The sequence below is a fragment of the Lemur catta genome, chromosome 23 (assembly GCF_020740605.2).
Source record: "Lemur catta isolate mLemCat1 chromosome 23, mLemCat1.pri, whole genome shotgun sequence".
In the NCBI taxonomy this organism is placed as follows: Eukaryota; Metazoa; Chordata; class Mammalia; order Primates; family Lemuridae; genus Lemur; species Lemur catta.
The window spans coordinates 19,482,374-19,505,733 of record NC_059150.1 but is presented as its reverse complement, the minus strand read 5'-3'; the positions used below and the strand labels follow the sequence as shown (position 1 = coordinate 19,505,733).

Below are 23,360 nucleotides of genomic sequence, written 5' to 3'. Positions count from 1 at the left end.
GGCTGCTTCCACTCACGGTGGCAGGTGAAAGGGAGGCAGGTTGTGCAGAGATCACCAGGTGAGAGAGGAAGCAAGAGAGTGGTGAGGTGTCAGGCTCTTTTTAACAGCCACTCTCATGGGAACTAACAGAGTGAGAACTCACACGCTACCTCAGGGAATGCACCAAGCCGTTCCTGAGGGATCTGCCCTCATGACCCAAACACTTCCCATTAGGCCCCACTTACAGGACCAAATTTTAAAATGAGATTGGAGTGGACGAACATCCGAACTATAGCAGCTTCTTTGGAACCATCCTGACTCTAAATTCCAAATCAGGACACTAGTGTTGCAGTTCATTCCATGTAGAACAGTCGTCCTAGTGCACCCACGGCAAGAGTCTGGCACGTGTCTGGTGACAGGAACACAGGCTGGGTGGAAGGGCCTCTTTCAATTCTCACCTCAGTGCTAGTGCTGTCCCTGACCAGAGAATGAGACAGAAGACCAGATATTGGGATCTCTTTTGAGGGAGGAAGAAAGAAAACTCTAGAAGTACTAAATGTTGTGAGCCTTCTGAAAAAGCAGCAATCATACCCCATTAAGACATCCTGAAGGAGACTTGAAGTATATGAATAGGTTTCAAGGTGACAGGGAAGGAGTTTAGGGAGGAGGGCAGGAGCGAAGAAGACAGCGATCCAAGCAGAGGGCACTGTGTGAGCCGGGGAGAGGTCAAGTGTGAGGTCATCACAAACCAGGCAGCAAGAGGGAGGCCGCCCAGCCACTCCACCTCACCTGGGCACACACACCATTGCACCTCTTGTTCCCTCTCTCACCAGAGCATTCCCTGAGTCAGACTGATGGACATATGTCACTTCACCCAGCATAGACTGTCCATGTTCCTCTGTGCTAGAGTGGTGTGTTTGAGATTTGCATTGTCTGGGTTGGTCAGGATTACAGAAAATTTAGTCTCTACAGCATGATTATCACCTACTTGAAGATATTAATATTTTTGTATTGTAATCACTAATGTTTTCTATCACTTTGCAGTTTACAAAGTGCTTCTACATATATTCTTTTAATCCTCACAATGTGTCTCCATCTTATGACTCAAGGAAATCAAATGTCAAGATTACAAACAGTATAAATGCTGGACCAATGTCTCAAACCCAGGTATTTTGACTCCAAATATTACAGTACTTTCAAAAGAATGGGTTTTGCCTTAGAATGTCTATTTGAATCGTTCTTATTATTTATATTATTTAGGACTATGGCATCTTATGAAGTACATAAGTTTTTCATACCCATTAGTACAGGTTGAGCATCCCTAATCTGAAAATCCAAAATCCGAATTGCTGCAAAATCTGAACCTTTTTGGGTGCCGAAGCGATGCTTTGAAGGAAATGCTCATTAGAGCATTTCAGATTTTAGATTTTTGGATTAGGGATGCTTAACCAGCAAACATTCCAAAACCCAAAAAATTCTGTAATCTGAAACCATTCTGGTCCTAAGCATTTTGAATAAGGGATATCAACTGTAATTAGAGGTCCATTCACACGGTTGCCAGCACTCAAGAATGATGTCCTTAGTAGCTCCTTCATGAGTGTTGTATCCTTTTCATTCCCAGTGCCGCTTTCCCGGTTCAGGTTTGGACTGCCTGGAACAACCGTCCAGTTCATTCACTCCCACAATCATGCAGGCAGCTATCATGCTCCAGGGGCCATGCTGGCTGCTACGCATGTCGCAGGGGTCAACACAGAGCTCCTGCTTTCAAAGAACTTACAGTCTAGATAGAGAATGAGAGAGACAAGTAAATGGAACCTTACAAATAATGCGAGAAATTCTATAATGGAGGAGGCACAGCATGGGGCCCCTAGCTTCGAGGAGAGGCCCCTAATCCACAGTCAAGGAGTCAGAGATGTCTAAAGCTGAGACCTTAATGGGAAACAAAAGTTAGCAAATCAGAAGAGGGAGAAATGTTCCATTTGGGTAAAAGAATGGCATGAGCGTAGGCACAAGTCCCAAAGAGTACAAAGTAATCTCATGGCCAGCACTGAAAATAGTGTGATACCCCTGAAGGATGAATCCAAGGGGAAGGGGTTGTTGAGAAATGAGCTAAGGGGCAGATTACGAAGAGCTCGAGAGTCATGTTAAGGAATTTGGACTTTATCCTGGGGCTGTGGAGGCCATCAGAAGATTTCATGTGGTGCAGGTCCATGAGAAGCCTGGAATTTTAAAAAAGATCGGGCTGCAATATGGAGAAAAGATTAGAGCGGCACTGCCCCTTCGAAATACGATGGCAGCTGCTTATGTAATTTTAACTTTTCTAGAAACCGCATTAAACGAGTAAAAAGAAACAGATGAAATTAATGTTGTAATTATTTTGTATTAATTTTAATAATATAGTTTATCTATCCCACAGTATTAGGAGGCATGAAGAGAAATGACCACATTGAAGAAGTATTTAGGGAGGGGAATGGCTGAAATTTGTTACAGGCGAGCACTCACTCACTCTAGTTTGTTTTACACACTAGGATCAAACTAATCTTCCTGAAATACAGTTCCAATTAAGATACTTCTCTGTTTTAATTTTTCCTTTGTCCCCCTTTTGCCTACCAAATAAAGCCCAAAGTCTTTAGCCAGCCCTGGACCCTGTTTCTCCAGCATCTGCATCCTCCCCTCCACAGCTGGACCTCTTTGCTCCCACCTGTAAATCCAGTGTCTGAGATCAGTCATAACCTTAAGCAGAAGGAATGAAAAGACTTTGGCTCAGCGCTCTGGAATGGAGCATCAAACTATTCTTGCTGCTAGTCAGGCCCCCTGTTCCAGGTCTGACTTCTGGCTTGGAAATCTGCCTGGTCCCTCTGGGGCTGGGGCCCAGCTTCTTGCTTTCCATTCTGCACTTTCAGAGCTTGGAAGTCTGCCCATAAACCTGAGCGTAGCGGCTCGAGCCTGCTAATTGCTGACAGACTTTCTTAGTCCCTTACTCCTGATTACATTGCTAACTGCCACCTGTTCCTACATTTTTCTCAGTATCAGCACGTCCCCTCCTTGAGACTTGTCACCCACCTCTCAATACCAACTCTACTTGCCTCTGCTTGTCATCTGTCGCCACATTCTTCTGCACATCGCTTCCAATGCCTTGTATGTCAGCCTAGACTTCCTTGCAGTTCCTCCCGCATGCCATAGGGCGGATCTAGCCCCTCCCAGTTTGCCCTGTGTTTTGCAATGAACCAGGTCATTTCTAACCATATCTTAGCTATAACAATGAACATTCAAGGCCCTGCAGATTAGAGCCCCACTGTACAATGAAACTTCTTTCTTACTATGCCTGTAGACATACTCTTCACTGCAATCAGAATAATCTCATCACTGTTTGTTGTTCATGCCACACAAGTACAGACCTCACTTATTTATTCCTGCCAACTTCACAGCCTGGAAAGAGCTATTTTCCATTCCATCTCCATGTAGCTTAGGCATTTGTAATAAATATTAAGCTAAAAAATATGACAATCCATAATCCCCTCTCCACTCCAACTGGAAATTACATCTCCCTGCCCTGAATTCCTGTGGCTCATTATCTCCTTCCTTTATGGATTTTATTGCCTTCTTCCTATTTTAAATGTCTTATCTCCCTAAGAATATAAACATCTTGGGAATAAGATCCACGTCTGATTACTTAGCAGAGCAAAGTAGCTAGGGAAGAGGGAAAGAGGGCAAAAGGGAGAGAGGGAAAAAGGGAAAGACAGACTTGGCTCAATTTCACAAAATGAGTAAGAGTCCATCAAGAATTGGAACTGATATCGCAGGAGTGAGTTCCTGATAAAAGGATAAAGTTCAGCCCCATCCTCTCTCTGTCTCGTGTGCTCACTTGCCCTTCCGCCTTCTGCCATGGGATGATGCAGAAAGAAGGCCCTCACCAGATGTGGCCCCTTGATCTTGGAATTGCTAGCTTCCAGAACTGTGAGCCAAATAAACTTCTATTGTTTATAAATTTTTTTAAAGAAATAATTGTAACTGAGTCCAAAATGGTGGTGTAGAAGCAAACTGCTTTTACTCCTCATTTGACCCAAAAGCCAAAAACAAATACATAGTGCCAAGATTATCACCAGAAATATCCCAGAACTCAAATATGAAGATGAGACAGTTCCAACAGTTCCTGGGGCCACAGACAAGTGAAAAAACTTCAAGCGGATAGTAAGAGAATCAGATTTCCACATCTGTGACACCCCTCCCTTCAGTCTGCCTGGCACAAAGCATGGGAAAAATTTCCCCCAACTCACTGTTTCTATACTGGAAAAAGTAAGATCAAGGTGGACAACCAGCTTCCCCAAAATCTTGGGTTCCCTGGCAGGAGAGCTATCCTGCCTTAACCCACAGAAAGCATTTCAAGTGCCTGAAGGGAGAAATATCCCTAAGGACAGGCAGAGACAAAGGGAGAAGGCAGGACTACCACCTCCAGCCCTGGAAACTCTGCTCTGTAACTTGGCCAAATGAGACACCAAATCAGAGTGCTGTAGGAGGTTCATGCCACAGGTCACCTGGGCATGAGCCCCTAGCCAGCCTTCTCATGGTGCCAAGATATTCCCTTTGGGGCTCCCCCTTTGGAAAGGAGGCAGCACTAAATCATTTACTAGAGCCAAGGCAAACCTAGGCTTAAGGCACCACCTAGAGCAGAAAAGGAGACGGTGACCTAGTGATAAAGAACTTCTAAGCAAATATATTGAATAAAAACCAAAACAAGCCAGACAGAGAAGACTGGAATAAATAACTGATCATTCAATGCAAAGATAGAGATGTACATCCACAAAAAAAACAACAGAAATCAGGGAGCCCTTATCTCCCCAAATGGACAAAGCAAGGAACCAGTAAATGACCCTAATGAGATGGCAATATGTAAGCTTACTGACAAAGAATTCAAACTAGTAGTTTTAAGGAAACTCAGTGATCTCCAAGATAATACAGAAAAGCAATTCAGAAATTTACCTGAGAAATTTTAAAAAGAGATAGAAATAATAAAAAAAAGTCAAACAGAAATCTTGGAACTGAGACATACGTTTGCAGAACTGAAAAATTCACTAGAGGCTCTCAACAGCAGAATGGATCAAGCAGAGGAAAGAACCAATGAGCTCGAAGACAAGCTGTTTGAAAATACACCGTCAGAGAAGAAATAAAGAAGAATAAGATACAGAAAATTACCTCAAAAGACCAAATCTCGGAATTATTGATGTTCAAGAGGGAGTCAAGCAAGAGTAAGGGGTAGAAAAGCTTATTCAAAGAAATAATAACAGGAAACTTTCCAAAATTTGAGGAAGATAAATACCCAGGTGCAGGTAGGTCAGAGAACACCAAGCAGATTTGACCAAAATAAGACTACCCCAAAGCACATAATAATAAAATTCTCAACAATCAAAAATGAAGAGAGAATCCTAAAAGCAGCAAGAGAAAAGAAGCAAATAACTTATAAAGGAGCTCCAATTCATCTGGCAACAGACTTTTCAACAGAAACTATACAGGCCAGGAGGGAGAGGAATGACATGCTCAAAGTGCTGAAAGAAAAAAAACTGTCACCCAAGAATATTGTATCCAGCAAAGTTATCCTTCAAATATGAAGAGGAAATAAAATCTTTCCCACAAAAACAAAAGTTGAGAGAATTTATCACAACCAGATCCATCTTAAAAGAAATGCTAAAGGGAGTTCTTCAGTTTGAAAGAAAAAAAGCACTCATGTGCCAAAAATTAAAAAAATAAAAAAATTGAAGATATAAAACCAACTGGTAAGATTAAGAACACAGATAAACCCAGAATACTCTAATACTGTAATGATGGTGTTCAATCCATTCATAATTCTAGTATGAAGCCCAAAAGACAAATATATCAAAAACAATAGTAGCTACAGCAACTTGTTAAGAGAAGGGTAATCACAGCAACAACAAAAACCAATGAATGGGACCTGATCAAATTAAAAAGCTTCTGCACAGCCACGGAAACTATCATTTGAGAAAATAGATAACCTACAGAATGGGAGAAAATATTTGCATGCTATATACATCCAATAAAGGGCTGACACCTAGAATCTATATAGAACTCAGGAAAATCAGCAAGAAAAAATCAAACAACCGCATTTAAAAGAAGGCAAAGGACATGAACGGAAACTTTTCAAAAGAAGATAAACGAATGGCAAACAAACATATAAAAAATGCTCAACATCTCTAATAATCAGGGAAATGAAAATCAAAACCACAATGAGACATCATTTAACTCCAGTGAATATGGCTTTTATCAAAAATTCCCAAAACAACAAATGTTTGTGTGGAGGTGGAGATACAGGAACACTCATACACTGCTGGTGGGACAGCAAACTAGCACAACCTCTATAGTGTGGAGGTACCTGAAAGAACTAAAAGTAGAACTACCATTTGATCTAGCAATCCCACTACTGGGTATCTACTCAAAGGACAAAAGACAATCTATAAAAATGACATCTACACTTGAATATTTATAGCAGCACAATCCACAATTGCAAAGATGTGGAAACAACCCAAGTGCCTATCAAACCATGAGTGGATTAATAAAATGTGATATATGTATACCATGGAGTACTACTCAGCCCTAAAAAAGGTGAACTAATAACTCTTGTATTATTCTGGATGGAGCTGGAGCCCATTCTTCTAAGTGAAAATCACAAGAATGGAAAAAAAAACACCACATGTACTCACCATTACATTGGTACTAATCAATAAAACCTTACATGCACATATGGAAGTAACATTCACTGGGTGTCTGGCAGGTGGGAGGGGGGAGGAGGGGATAAGTAAACTCAAACCAAACAGGTGCAGTGTGCACCGTCTGGCAGATGGGCACACTTGTAGCTCTAACTCGTGTGCTACAAAGGCAATGTATGTAACCAAAGCATTTGTACCCCTATAATACTCTGAAATTAAAAAAAAAAAGACATACAAAAACTGAAAGTGAAGTGATGGAAAAATATGTGTCATGCAACTGGAAACCAAAAAAAAAGCAAGAGTAGCTATATTTATGTCAGATAAAATGGACTGCAAATCAAAGACTATAAAAAAAGACAAAGAAGGTAACTATATAAGGATAAAAGGATCAATTCAGCAGGAGAATATAACAATTATAAATATTCTTTATATACTTGGGCACTCTCAACAGCAGAATGGACCAATCACAGGAAAAAATCAGTATATAAATACACTTTATATAATTGGAAACTCCTAAGTATATAAAGCAAACATTAATAGATCTAAAGGGAGAAAGACTGAAATATAATAATCGTAGGGGACTTTAACACCCTATTCTCAGTAATGGACAGATTACCCAGACAGAAAATCAATAAAGAAACATCAGAGTTAAAACTACACACTAGATCTAACAGGCCCAACTGACATTTACAGAACATGTCACCCATCTGCTGTAGAATACCATTCTTTTCATCAGCACATGGAACAGTCTCCAGAATAGACCATATTGTAGGCCACGAACAAGTCTGAACAAACTAAAAAAAGTAAAAATCATATCAAGTATCTTTTCTGACCACAATGGAACAAAACTAAAAATCAAGAGGAACCTTGGAAGCTATACAAATACATGGAGATAAAACAACATGCTCCTGAACGACCAATGGGTCAATAAATAAATTAAGAAGGAAACTTTAAAATTTCAAGAACTGTAACTGAACAAGCTCACATGGTCAAGAGCCCACTTAGCATCCTTAATCAAATTGTTCCTGAAGCATGGGGGACAGGAGCCCTTGTCCCTATGCTTTAAGGAAATTCACTGAGAGTCCCTTACATAATAATATTATTCTATACATATTTCCTTATTTTATTCCCTTTTGCTTCTCTATTTGGAGTTATCTCTTCCCGTCTCACCTTCCCTCCCTCTCTCATTGAATGCATCTGGAAGTCCTCATTCCCCATCTCAAGGTTTGATAGTTCCCCAAAACAGAGCTGGAATAAGTTCAGTAATCCAGAATCCCTTCAGTTCTTCCTTTCAGCACCTACTGAGTCCACAAATACACAGCAGCTTTCTCCAATGATTGATAGAACCAAACTCAAGGACCCTGGGAACACAGTTCTACCCTCCCCTGGCTATCTTTTAGAAATTTAATGATAGTGGAAAAGGTACAGGGAGGAGAACCAGACTGACAAGTGGATATTTCTGTTTATAATTAAGGTGGGAAAAGTTAATTCTTGCATCTGGTACAATACTTGGCCTCTTGCTCCCTGTAGAGTAGCGAGATCTAGACATGGAGATCCCACTGCCTTCTTACTTTGCCAATGTTTACGCCACCATGGGACCCAGGAGACATGTGCATCACTGTTTTGCACTCATTTTCCAGCTTTCGTCTTAGGAGTTCCCGATACTTTAGAAAATATGACAGCCATCTCACCAAATCCCTGTATGGTAGCAGGAGCATATTACCAACAAAAATAAAATAATTACAATCCACCCACCACAATATCTATTCTGCCTGCATTATTCTGTAATTTTAGACATCTGAGTGGCTCTCGTGTGTACTATTCCTGTTCCACTGTAAAAATATCTCGTGCCAAATCCTAGGTCCTGAGGTCTGAAGGCCAATAGTCTTGAGTCCTATGACGCCAAACAGACATCAAAACTCAGGTTTTATAAAGAAGCATTTAACTGTGATTGAACATGCTTCAAAGTGCTTTCAAGTGCTTAGTCATTCCTCCCAGCCTCCCTGTCTGGGTGATGAGCTCCATTTCCTGATGAAGCTATAGGTGCTGAGTTTCCTTTGGAAGCATCAAAGAAGAGCCTCTCTTGCCTCACAAACTTGATGGCGCTGTGTAAAGGCAACAGAGTTGGAGATAACCTCTCAAAATCTCATGTGTCTGGGTTGAGTAAAGCCCTCTTTCCTGGGTTGCTTTTTCTGGAAATGAAGTGTTGTTGTCCTTGTGGCAGGTATCTGGGGACACAGTGCCATCAGTAGACAGTCCTCATAATGAGAACTTACAACATTTTCTGCCCCAGCACATGTCGAACATTAATTTTTAAGGTGTGGTACAAGAGCTACTCTACTTATTGGCTCAGAGCTGGATAGATCTTCAGTAGAGGGAAGGATGATTTGAGCATCGCTTATTTATGTGTCAGATGTCCAGAGGCTAAAACAGAGAAAGCAGTTTAAGAATAAAATCAGAAGCCAGCTACATGAGTCTGAGAAAACATTATTTTTCTATGTATTCAAAATGGATTTTTATGTTCTTGACAGTACAGATGGGCATAACCTTTTTAGAGCACAATCTGGCAATATCTATCAATATTAAAAACACATATTCCTTTTGAAGCAGTAACTGCTAAGAATTTACCCTATGGATATGCATGGAATATTTCAACAGTATGTATGTACAAGGATGGTCACTGGAGCATTATTTGTCATGGTTTTAAAAATGCATCAATATGTCCATCAGTACAGGGACTGGTCAAATAAAAATGGCACATCAAGATAATGGATAACTTACGCAGTGGTTAAAAGAATAAGATGGATCTGTGGGTGCCAATATGAAAAGATTTTTAAGACATATCATTAAGGGAAAAAGGCCAGGTGCAGAACAGTATGTATAGTATGATCCCTTACATGTGAAAAATACACACATACATGTAGATATGGGTACATATATACATTCAGGCATATGCTTAACTTTTTCTCCTAGAACGAATCTCAAGAAATGGTTAGGAGTGGTTAACTTTCAGGAAATGAACTTGAGATGGGGTGGAGGAATGGGCTTGGCAGAGCAGGATGACATTTGGGAGAGAGATCAGGGCCCAGTTTAGGTTTCTTATTTGTACTCCACAGTATTAAAAATTCTCATAAGTATGCCATTATTATTTCAATGGGTTTCTAAGTTAGTGTCTTCTACAGCAATTGGGTGTGTGGCTAAAGAGGGAAGAAAAAAAGAGATTCTGAGCAGAGAAATCTATAATACTCTCAGCCAGCTGAGCTAGAGAGGAAGTATTCCACTCTACATAGAAGAAGATGGTCCCTGAGAAAAATGTTTATCGTGTGATAGGGTGGAAGAGGAAGTGGAAAGAAGAAGAGTAATAATTGCCTCATCTTGATTTTTAACTATTTTTTCTACTTATTTTACTTTGGAAAAGAGATTTTGATAAGAGGAACGAGTCCTTGCCTGAAAATAGGAAGGACCGAAATGTTGTCCCAGCTGTCCAGAAAGAGTCAGAGGAGCACCCTTACCCCCTCCCCATCCCACTGGCCACTGGGGAGGCTAGAAAAGGGGTGCTTGGAGGGAATGTCGATCAACCTACTGAGCAACAGGCCTTCAAGTGTGAGGAATATAAACCAGCAGCAGAGAACAGACTTTCAAGAGCTGCTGGTGGCTCCATTGCCACTCAACAGCACAACTCCTTTGTGTTCTTGAGCCTGGGAAGGAAAAAAATGCCCTTCTGCTCTTATGCACAGTCTTGAACTGCAGCTTCATTAATCCAGTTCATGGTCAGGGTTGGTGCCGCATATTTGATTATTTAACCAGACAGTATGAAAGCAAAAGGCAAGACTGAGAATCAGAAGAGTCCACTGTGCTGAAAGTGTCACCTGTCACACAACTTTTGTGTGTGATACATATGGAGGCTTTCTACTGGCCAAAACCTACCGCAATGGCTTTCACGATGGCGCAAGGTTATCAACATCTATCTGAGTAAAACAGCCAATGGCATTGGCCTGGATATACACCCTATGAAATAAACATGACTTTAACATTTCTTTCTACCTGACGGTGACCCCACAGAATCAGCACAGACTCTCCCCTTCTCAGTCATCATCCAAGCATTCATCATCAGGGCAGGAGAGGATGGCTTGGCAAAATTACAAGCTTTGTTGGAAAATCTCTAAATGCTGGAACTTCTTCAGGGAATTGACCCTTCGCCCCAGGGCAGATTACTTCAGCTAGTTACAGCACAGGACTAATGAGGTCAAGGTCATGAGTGTGTTTGCCCTGGGGCCAATTAGCTTGGATCTAGTTCATGGCCACATCCTTTATCCCTCAACCCAAACAGCTGTTTCAAAAACGGATGTCCTTGATGACAAAGGGGACTCGTCCAAAGTAAAATAGATGTAATAGTTCAAATTTATCATGCTCTTGAAAAAATGACAAAAAGCAAATCAGAAACATTAAAATTACATCACTTAGTATCTGTTCCAAAGAGATCAGGAATAATAACGTCAGCAGATCTCAAAGGTCTGTACAACTGCTAAATTGGGTACCTGACAAAAAATAAGTTATGTATTCAGAGACAACCCGTTTATTCTTAAGAAGGCTATCATACCATGAACCCATTTTTCCACTAAAATAATTCTTTGAAGAAAATTATTTCATCTAGCACATTAAGAATGTTTTGTTTATAGGCATTCCCCCAGGGAGGAAGCTGGAATCAAGATGAGTTCTAACAAATTCTAGATCCTTTTTATCTCACTAAATATTTTATATAACACTAAACAGAATCAAAATTTTAGTCACTATTTGATCTGAGCATTTTTCATGCTAATTAGATACTGACTTTCTCTTTTATGAATTGATAGTTCTTTGAATTGACCCAGTTCTTCCTTCACAAATATGTTCTTCAACTACACACTAAGCATAAAATACATTCTTTCTTCCATTGGGTCACAGAACAATACTGATGCTTTCCCATCATTCATAAGAAGATACAAATTTACAAACTGTCTTTCCTCACACTTCTACCTATCTTCTTGTCTGTAAAGTTTCCAACATAATATACGAACACACTCGATATCTGAGATACCCCATAGCCAATATCTGAAGCACATATAAAGCCCTAAAATTAGCCTTGGGGGCTAGCTCACACATTCCCTTTGACCCAGGATTAACTTTGGAGGCCACCTCACACACCATCCTAGAATTAGCACTGAGGGCCATCTCACGTACTCACCTTGAGATGTGAGCACATCTGCAACTGTAAGTTCTTTGATTTCACGATAATAAAAGAAAATTTTGCAATGCTACAAATAAGAATCACCATTTTTAATCCTTGATCCCAGAAAAAAAGGAGTCTGTCCTCTGGGGGAAGGAAGTCTTGCCTTCTCTGTTCCCCCCAGCCACCTGTCACAGGTGTCTCCTGAAAGACTAAGACGAGTCTAAGGGAGGATCCAGATCCGACAGTGCCAGGTGTACAATTCTGCCAGGGGGGTGGAACAGAACCTTCTCTTTCAGAAAATGTTCCACCTATCACTGCTCATTTGCCTTCAGAGGAGCACTAAATCCAGGCATCAGGAAAAATAAAGATAATTCCCTGAAGGTTGCACCTATTTTGGCAATGATCTGGGAAAGCATGTCACCCGACTCGGAGAGACTGATGCTGACTGATGTGTACCTTGATCCCAAACCTGAGACGTGGATAAACCACGGGTGGCATGCATCAACCCAGGCTAAGGACAGAGAATCTGGGATATGGAATCCATACCCTTTTTTCATCCTAAATTTTCCATTCTTCCCAACTTCATTAAAGAACCCTCCCAGTTCTCCATGGGCTATCAAGCTATCCCACAGTTCTTCTGTTTATCCGCATAAGGACAGGAACATATATAAAATGAGGTGCCCCAAATCCCTCAAACCAAGAAGTATTATATATAAACATCATTTTACTTAACTTAATAAAACTTTACGTAGTGTAAAGTCTTCCCCTTACTACTTGTTTATGAGGTCACTAAGAAGACCCCTACTCTTTTAATGTCTTCTCTCACCTCTTTATCTTTGATAAACCCTCTTCTCCCTCCTTAGCTTTCCCCTTCTTCTCTCTCCTACAGTAGAGAGCCCCTTTTCCTCTTTATAATTCTAAACACAAGCTCTGCCAATAACCTGAAGCTATTGCTGCATCATGCTGATTTGCACCAGCTGTGCCTTATGGCGGTTAACCCATACATACAACAGGGTCTCCTTAGATCTTCCTCTGAGAACAAAATTCCACATATACATCTAAAAGTCACAACCAGTGGGGTGGAAATTGAGCCAAAAATAAATAGATCCTGCTTTGAACTACTGATCACATTAAATAAAAGGAAAAAAATACAACTGGAAGAGGGAAAAAATGCTACCCAGAGTTGTAGCTTAAAAAAAAATTTTGCACACATAAAACAAACTATAAAGATGATCTCTCCCTTCAAACATCCCACTCAAAAGACAGTAAAAAGGTATACTCCAAAATTAAAAGAGAGTGGCCAGGAACTTTATCACATAACTAGAGTTTGCAAAGCTTCCAGTCTTTGGTAATTTTATACAATTGTAAAAACCAAGTGCATGGAACAACAGTTGGGAATTAGAGTATAATGACGTTATTCTGCAACTTTGGGCAAATCATGATCTCGGGTCATCAGTTTTCTTATGAACTTCCTCCCGAGAAGTCACAGGCAAGGTCTCCAGATGGTTTATGTAATACTGAATTGTCTGGCCCGCTTATTTTCCATTATGAAATCATGTGTTTGAACATGATCAGATATTGCGAATGACTGTCATTAGACTGTAATCATCCTTCATCTCTGCCTCAGTGTGACTGTGTTCCAGATTCTCCAAACCAGACTCAAGTTGTCCAAGCTCCATACAATAATGGACAAATTCCATTGGTTTTGTTAAAAGAAAAACCTTCCAGATTGTAAAATTATTTATTAGTTTCAGAAACTCTGGCTAACCTCAAGATCGGGGACACAAATCTGATCCATCTGATGCAAGAGGACATCAGCACTCTAAGAAAAATATGATAAAGTTAACTTTTTATTATAAAGCTCCTCTACTTACAAGTTAGGTTCCCATGGGGAAGTTTGTTTCTCTGAAAGTCCAAAAAGACATTAAACAAGCCACTGCTAATGTCTTCCTATTGACGGCAGGCAGAACTGGTACACCTTGGCTCAGGACAGCTTCGATCTATGAAAGTTCTTAGGTTGTAATGTGTAGGAAGTGGAACTCCTATATTCATTTCATTTGCTTGAAGTAGTTAAAGTAAGTTTCTGTCCACCAAAAATAGCAACAACATGATTTCAGGCTCCCCCCAAAACGCAGCATTCCATCAGACCTCAAGCACTGAATTATTGGCTCCTAAGCACCAACATTAGTACAAAAATAGAGACCTCATCAACAGTGGCACACAGGGGTCTTGAATTTTTGGTGGGTGAACTTTCCCCAGGAGGCACAGAACTTACATTGCCCCTCGTGATCTGACCCCTGCCCTCCTTTCAAGCTTTGACTCTCCCCAAACCTCCTGCCTTGAACCCTATACTCCATCCGTATTGAACTATTCTTCATTTTCCATCTCCTCTAGTCTCTGTGCCGTGGTACATGCTCTTCCCCTCGTGTGGGACACTCCCCACCACCATCTCCTGGTGTAGTTCACTCCTATTCATTCTCCATGTACCAGTTTATACATCACTTACTCCTACACATCATTAATTACCCTTAGCTTTCCCTAATCTCCCAAATTCAGGTAAAATGTGCCTCATATGTGCTGTGTTACAACGTATATTTCGTTTTAATTGCCCTGATCATGTGCATGATGCTTTTTTAAAAATCTGTATTCTCCACTGCACTGTAAGCTCCACATCAGTCCTGTTCATAGTAGTCACTCAACAAATACAACTCAATGTAACTCAAGTGAACAGAGTACTCAACTCACTATTCTATGTTTACTAAGGTACGAATTAATGTATTCTAGATATTTTCATTATTTATTGATATGTCATTTTACTTAAGCCTTTTGTTTTCGTGTTTAATTTTTAGAATTAAAAGAGACATAGAAAGGCACAAATATATATAATCGTGTTAATATTACCACCACCCGGAATTGACAAATATTAACAGTTTTTCATATTATTTCCAGTCTATTCAAGACTATTTTTGAAGGCCCAAAACTCAAGTGGTTTTGTGGTCAATCCTGAGTTAACTAGAGTGGAGAAAAACGGAAGCAATATTATTAAGCCCTTGCTGTGTGCCAATCATTGTGCTAGATGGTTCATATAGATTGCATATTCACTCTTCCCATAGGGTATTATTATACATATTTTACAGATGAAAAAAACTGAGACTTAAAGGATTAACTCTTGCCCAAGTAATGTCACCAGCAAATGTCACAATCACGTTCAAACCAAATTCTGTTTAAACCCAAACCCATGGGGCTCTTCTCTTTATTGCCCATATCCTCAAATTCTATTTATATTTGGAAGGAACTTGAACTTCTTGAGCCAGAGAATATGCGAATATGCTTTCACATATGTTATTCATCCATTCATTTAACAAACATCAATTAAGGGCCTACTATGGGTTGTGTACTGCTGTCTCATAAATGTGCAAAAACTTAAGTTAACCAGGGCACTGCATTCACAAGCATTCTGGCTAATTTAACTGAAGAATAGGAAATTAAGTGGGGATATATGCCATGGAAGTCTCTCAGTTGCAAAAGGAACATGCAACCATCAGGGCAAATTGAGAAAATAGCATTAAAAGGCTGAATAGACCCCACCAGTTAAGGTTGACAAGTGACAACCTACAGCGACTATATGGCCCCTGAAAGTTCCTCCTGGTCCTACAATGACTACGATGTGGCTGTGGTGTGGAAGGACATCATGAGGAAACTAGATATTTAAAACTCAGCTGTCCCTTATGATTTCCGGAGTGCCCATATTTTTGTTTTCACAACAAAACAAACAAAAAGAAGTATGAAGCCATGGCCTATTTCTCCGTATGTCTTCTCAGTTCAAATGCTCATGGCTGCTTAATGGCCGGCACCCGCAAGGCTCTGCAGTTCATTCAGGTCTAGCACAATTACGCTTCTGCACCTTCTTCCTTGTGGTCCCTGCCTCCCTTCAGAAAATGGATGACATCATGTTCCCCACCCAAAAGGAATTACTTGGCCTTGCATGTGTGCTTTGTATCAAGGGGCTTGCTACACCCCTTCCAGTAACTCCTGAGCATTTGCTAGTCACTTTCTTTGTGACAATATGGTGGGCAGTGTTAACTTCTCTTAGTAAATTAGAACACTCCTGAACTCCCATTTGAAATCCTGGCTTTTCTTTGCTTTCCCAAATGTCTACCAGCCTCAATGATTCCTTAAAAACAACTTCTCCTCCCACCTTGACATAGCATGGTTCTTCCATCGGTGTGTTTCAAGTCTCTTTGTTTGACATTTTAGGCTTCCTTGATTAACACTTTCACTTGAAACAATTCAGATTACGTTGCATTCATCCTATTCAAAGTGAATGTTGTGAGGCAACAATGGGTTAGTTTACAAGGATGACCTGCCCACAAGGGTAAACAAGAGTGGGAGGACTCTTGCTTACTGAGGACTCTTTTCATTGGGCTATTTGCTTTTGTTGTCATTTGTTTTCACTGTATACATATGTTGTTGATTCTCAGAAACCCAGTGAAATTTTAATGATTCCTAGTATTGGCAAGTACAAGCCACAGAATAAAACATGTGGTTCTGAGCCTTGGGTCTGCTCTTTTATGATGTCAGAGAAAACGCCACTAATCCCCAGAAATCGTGTCGCATAGGTCCTCTCAGGGTGAAGCATGAACAGGCCGAGACAGTTGTTTATCTGTCCATTCCTTTGTTCATTCATTCATTCATTCAGCAAACATCTCAACATTGCAGTGATATAAACTTGAATAAGATAGACACAGTTCCTGTGTTAGGAGCTCATGGTCTACTGGAAAAGAGTATAAAACAAGTATTAATAACTGCCATATAATGTAATAAATGTACATAAAGGAAACACAGGAAAGAGAAAAAGGAGAGGGAGGGAGAGAGAAAAAAATGAGTGACAAGGGCACACAATGTGGTCTGTGATGATCAGGGAACGTTCCCGGAGTCTGAAGGATGGGTAAGAGTTAGCTGATGTTTTAACAGAGAACAGCACGATGTGCACAGGTGTGGGGCTATCGATAACACACTGCAATTTTTAAAGAATGTAACCTTTTCCTATAAATGACATCCTCCACCCCTCAGATCTCCACCTTTCTGAAAATCTTTTCATCTACAAAGTTTCCTGAGATTCCTAGACCAGGGTTTCTCATCAAGTAAAACAGGTGAATTTCGCAGATGGCAGGTCACAGGGAAGAGTTTCTAGCAAAGATTTTCAGTGATTGCCTCATCTCAGCCCCTGAGAAAGGAGGGGCCTTCGGACTAGCTACTCACTACTGTGGGAGGAAGCACAAACTTTCCCAATACCCTACATTTGTAAGCCAGGGACAAATTTAAATGACGTCATTTCTTCCTCGTTTTTGCCCTCTCAAAGGAAAACTAAGTTCAAAGGACAGAAGATCCTGCCTTTCCCTTTCATGGAAAACATGTCAGTATGTAAGCTCTTCTCCTCCCATCCCTGCCTCTTACTGCCTGATGTTGAGCTTCTCCTGACATAACGGAGTTTTCGAGGGAGTAAAAGGAGAACCCGAGGTTTACAGGGAACATATTTTTGGAAACAATGGACTGAAACAGAACTGCTTTGCCAACTTTTTCTTGGAGACTTAAGACTTTCATTAATGAATGCTTTCCACACCCTCAAGAAACTGGTCTCTCTTTTTTTTTTTCTTTGTTTGCTAAATTTAACAGGGGTTTTCTTTGCTCTCTATCCTAAAATGTAAAGATATATTCATGTCTGGTATAGTGAATGCAGGGCTCATTCTAGGCCTGGAGCCAAACAGACCAGGCTAAATTGGCTGCAAATGTCTACGAGATTTTTACAGGAAAAAGCTCTCTTCACATCAGTTCTATCTTATTTTATCTTCTTGGAGAGGTTTGCCTTTTCCCATTCAAGTAACTGTCACCTGAGCAACCTGAATCGGCAGCCAGGGTAAGGCAAGGTTTATAACCCCCTGTCCACTTGAGTTCAAGAACACATTGCCTGAGGAGCACACAGCTAACTGGAGTATTGCACCACCTTGCACACAGATGACAGAGGGAGGGGAGCTGAGTGCTTCTAACACACCCACATCTGGTGTACCCCAAAAATAATTTGTATATATATCTCAACACAATGCTATTTACTTGGGGCCAACTGTCCGCCATCCTGAAAGATCATCCTGTATGAATCTTAGCAGGGTAGTCTTATCAGAGTCAGGTAGCTGTGTAAGCCAATTCAAATTCTGCAGGCACTTAGAAACATATTACAGAAAGAATCCTAGAGTGTGGAGCTGTCCAGAATGTGGGGGGAATCTTGAATTCAGGCAGCAGAGGTCAAAAGCAACTGTCGTACAATTGGGAGGCCAACGTAGTGTAATGTAGTACAACGTTTTGTACTCTTCCCCCTACTAATTGACTCAATAAAAGTCTACATCTATTGCTTATGATGTACAGGGCTCTGTTATAAGCAATTTACATATGGCAATTCAATCAATTCTTATAACAGCCCTATTGGTATACCCATTTTACAGATGGGGAAACTGAAGTACAGATTAAGGAATTTGCTGAGATCACAGCCAGTCTGGCTCCAGAGTCCACCCTCTTAGTCCCTCTCTGTATTTTCTCTACTCACTATTTATTAGGCACTTACTATGTGCCAGACACTGTGAAGAAAATTGGACATATAAAGATGAACATGACAGAGCCCTGCCCTTGAAGAGTTTACATTCTAGTTTGGGAGACAGCAATATAGAAATATACGAGTTTCCTCTCTCACTACTGATGATATGTCTATTTTACTCAGCTCAGGGATTCTACTTAAGAGTATTTTCATACATTAATATCTTCCTAAGAAGTAAATTTCCATCCCTTTGCCTCGTATGAAAATCTTTAGTGGAGAGAAAGGGAAATTCATTCAGAATCATAAAGAAGGACCCTGGCTCTGTCATCAAACCACAGTCTGGCAAAGAGCTGGCTCTTCAGAGGGTAACACACTGTGTCCCCACTGCTTATCCAAATAGCCATCTAGTTTGTAAAAAATTCTCTCTCTTCCTGTCTCTCAGATAAGTATGATTTAACCTCCAAAGCATGCATGATGAGCACATTACTATTTCCTCCTCCAGGAATGTGCGTTCTTGCAATGCGGGGCCCATCCCTGAGCTGGATGAAGAGGAAGAGGTCATGCGCCCGGTCTCCACACAGGCATTCACTACTTTAAGAACATCTCTGTGCCACAGCCACAGAGAACACTGCATATCTTGGCAGCCTTCTTACAAATACAAAACATGGAACACAGATAAGTCCAGTGTGTAGTGGATAACTCAATGCAAATTCAATCAGCAATACCAAAAAAATAAGGAGAAAATTCACCACGACTTAGTACTATTCAATGGCGAATCACCTTTGTGCCCAGAAATGACAACATTTTAGTTGATGTTACAATTTAGAGAAACAACATATTACCATTAAATCATGAAAATATTCATCAGTCAATCATCAGGTATTTATTTCAACCTGTGTCTGGTAGTGCCAATGCTTTGGGGGTTGTAAGTGAAGTAGAATAAGGACTAATGGACATGGTATCACGAACAGTTGAGTTGGAGAGCAAGAGCTACCATCAGGAACAGAGAACAGCCCGAGTACTCCCTAGCTGAACACTGACCAGCATAGTGTGGACAGAGGAGAGACCAATATGGGCTAGAGCAGTTCTGAAGCATTTTAGGCCATCCCACGTATGTCTGACAGACCAGCATTTCTAAAAACCAAATCTTAACATGCCACTACCCTGCTGAAAACCCTTCCTTGACTCCCCAGTGCCCACAGGATAATTTCTAAATTTCTGAGTGAGGCATATATGACTTTTCATTATTTATTCCCTCTTAGCTTCATCTCTTGCCATTCTTCTGCTACAGACACTCCAAACTGTAGGATATTCTCTCTAGCACTCCCCTTTACACAGTCTTCCCTCTTCCAGAAATATTTGCTCTGATCACTAGAACGGAAGAATAGTCTACTTGCCATCAAATTGGCACTAACTGATCAACACTATGGTGCTCATATGGTAGTAACCTTCTCCAGGGATGAGGGTGTTGGATGGGTAAATTCACAACTAATGGGTGCCGTGAGCATTGTAGAAGGGAAGGGCATGCCTCTAATCCTCACTTGGAAGAGGCAAAGTCACAAAATGTAATCAAAATGTTTGCACCCTCATAATATCCTGAAATAAAAATAAATAAATAAATAAATTTTTAAAAAGAGAGAAATATGTGTTCTGATTCCCCTTCCAAAATCCCATTGGCTGGGCTAGTTTCTACTTTTCCTTTAAGAATGAACTCAAGAATAAGCCCTCCAGAAAGCCTGTGCTCCCTGACACCCACCGCTATCTAAGCACACTCCTACCCAGCTGGACTCGTGCTCTAGCGTCTCAAAATACCTGTGCACACAGTAATTACAGCACCCAACACACTGTATTGCAGTTACTGATTATTTATTTAACTCTGTTCCCCCATCTCATTGCCCATTTTTTAAGATCAAATTTATAGAGGTATTATTTACATATAGTATGTCCATTTTAAGTGTAGAGTTCAATGAGTTTTGACAAATAGGTACACCCACATTATCACCACAACGATCAAAAACAGAACATTTTCGTCACCACAAAACATACCCAATCCTCCCACGGCTCCCTTGCTTGTTTTTAAAAATAAGAGGTACTGAAGTTTTATAAAGACATTTATTTTTTTATACTTGACCCTTCTATAAAGATTTCATTATTTTCAACTACACACAGGTATTATTTATAATTTTAAAATTAAATATTTATATTTTAAGGACATACTTAGAATAGTTATAATTAATCACTACGTTGAAAATGAAAGTAATGTTTTATGTTTAACAAACTGGTTTGTGCCAACATAAAACTTTCAAATGATGGTAAGATGTCAGTTGTGAATATTCAGGTGCAAGCAGTTACTTAACTAAACGTGGCCAAAAAATAAAAACTCAACATTATCCAGATGACACTTTCTGACCAAGTGAAATAATTTTCAAAATATAAGTTAAAAAATACATATTTAAGTTTTAAGATCACACTTTTAAATAACTCACAGGAGAATGTAGGACTCACATTTCCAGCAATACGGTGAACCAAATACCCTAATTGACTCTCCTACTGCAAACAACTAAAAAATGCTTGAAAAAATAAAACTAAAATATCTTTTTCAATACACTGATAGGCTGGCAAAAAAATTAAAAACTCTCAAAAGCCAAAACTTAAATGAAAGTAGAACCCACAAAAATAAGCATTAGAAGTGAGCTTCCATTCAGAGGTCATGGATCAAACCAGGTAAATTTGAACTTTTGTTTTTTGTGACACTTGTGTAACTGCCCACCAAAATTTAATTTGTACGTCCCCTTCCAAGTATGGAGTCATCACTGGGAAGTGGCTGCTCAGCCAGAGAGTCTATGTCCCCACCCCACAGCCCCAACATCCGTGTGGGGCAATGAGACATGCAACTAAACTTGGCAGTGAGCTCCTCTCTCCCATGGCTTTGCATCCTGAGAAGAGAAATATGAAAATATGGGTGGCTGGTGGGGGGACCAGTTTGGAATTTGTGCCAGGGGTAGTACCCTGAGCAGTTCCTGCTGACTTGGTTCCTGTCCAATTTCTCCAAACTTCTCATCGATTCTGTGAGCTTCCCAACATCCTTTAATAATTTTCCATTTTGCTTAAATTAGACAGAGTCAATTTCTGTTGCTTGCAACTAAAAAGCTCTAACTGATGCACTTAGCTTCATGCTGTCAAACAAGAAATTTATACAATTTATGATTCCACTCTTAGGAGTCAACTTTCTCACCATTATTTGATCTCCCATTTAGGTTTGCCTACAAGGAGAATGCGTATTAGACCTTCTATTCCAGGAGGTGAAATTCTTCCATCTGTCTTTATCAATTAAGGGATTGCCATTTTCTTTTTATACATCAGTTGCATAAATTTAATTCATGTGAATTTACCCCAGAAAGACAGATCTTCTGTTAGATATCTGAGAAAATAAAATTTCTAGGCTTGTAAGCTGAGAACCAGACCCCAGACAACCACCCAAGTTAATGACTGTCACCCAGGGAGACCGCTCAGAAAGTACTTGCTGGTCTTTCTGGTAGCCAGAATGCCATTGACTAGGTGGTCTGTGTTTTCCCTATGACATTCCTAATACCACACTGGTTGTTTTAAAGTTCTTGCTTTTGCACCTCTCCCTAAGATGTTCTTTCCCATGCACTAAAACCTTTACCCTTCGTTTTATTTTCAGAGCTGATAAGATGGGCACATACCAAGTTCAGTGAAGGGAATGTCCTAAGCTTCCCAGCCTCGAGTTAACAACTCCATTCTCTTTTCCAATCACCCTTGTATAACTCTTCATTCAACTATGGCCATAGGGAAATGGTTCTTCAATATCTTACCATTATGTAAAATTTAACCTCAAACACATAATAAAAATAAAAGCCATAATTTATAATTTCCACTGAAGGAATAAGAGTAGCTGTTTGTGTATGTGTGTCTCTCTCTCTCTCTCTCTCTCTCTCTCTCTCTCATGAGCACACACACATAAACACACATGCTCACATACAAATACTAGCATTTGATATAAATCAAACTGAAACTTCAATAATAACAGATCTGAGAGAGAAAAGAGTCACAGAAGGGCATCCTTGAGAGCAAAGGCAGGACTGGGACACCCCAGCTACGCCACTGGTCATACCTGAGGCTAAAATGCAAATTATATGCATATGAGCCTCAGATCATTATTTTTTAAGCCTTGGGCTTCAGTGTTACCTCCTTTGCTTAAATCAATGTGTAATCATTAATGTCCAAGGGACGCACCCCTGACTTGCTGTTCTCCAGTCACAGCTGTACCTATGGCCCTGAATAAACATTGGCCAAGCTGGCCTGTGGCGCTGGCTGCACTGAGAATTATCATCTCAGATATGAGCAAATACAACATGGAACCAACTTTGCCGGAGTGATCTTACCTCCTCTGTCTTTAAAACTTCCCATATTCGAGCATGATCTTCCACCAGCCAGTGTCCCGTCCCTTCGACCTTGGTGGAGAGTTTGACTTTAGACACCACTTGAGTAGGCTCTCCCACTGGTTTCCCCTCCATCTTGAAAGAGGCAGGCAGGAGGCATTACGGATCTGTGTGGAAGAATGAAGCGTGATCCAGGTTAAAACACTGGTAACATAAAAGGAAATATGAGAGCAAATTATCATGCCTGGATTGTGAATAATGAGTATTGAAGACAGCATCACAACAGGCATCAGCTTTTATGGCCACTTTTACATCCTAAATATTCATTATTGGTATTTTAGTGCAGGCTTTGGCAAATAGGGATGTATTTTGATAAAGGACAAAGTGAGATAAATTTTAAAGCAAAGCAAAAGCATCATCTGCCTGTTACATTTGCTCACCACTTTGCTTTGACCCTCTCAGGA

General features: G+C 40.3%; 1 protein-coding gene across 2 annotated transcripts in view; it reads right to left on the bottom strand.

Annotated features, from left to right (window-relative positions):
• The window catches only part of RGL1 (ral guanine nucleotide dissociation stimulator like 1), a 150,166-nt gene extending 127,103 nt beyond the window's left edge, over positions 1–23,063 (bottom strand). Inside the window, exon 1 of one of the 2 annotated variants that reach the window (XM_045536386.1) lies at positions 22,900–23,063. In XM_045536386.1, coding sequence (XP_045392342.1) covers positions 22,900–23,031 — 132 coding nt within the window. In that variant the 5' untranslated portion in view covers positions 23,032–23,063. The remainder of the gene's footprint in view (positions 1–22,899) is intronic. The other variant, XM_045536390.1, reaches the window with a different exon arrangement.
• Positions 23,064–23,360: the final 297 nt, after the last annotated feature.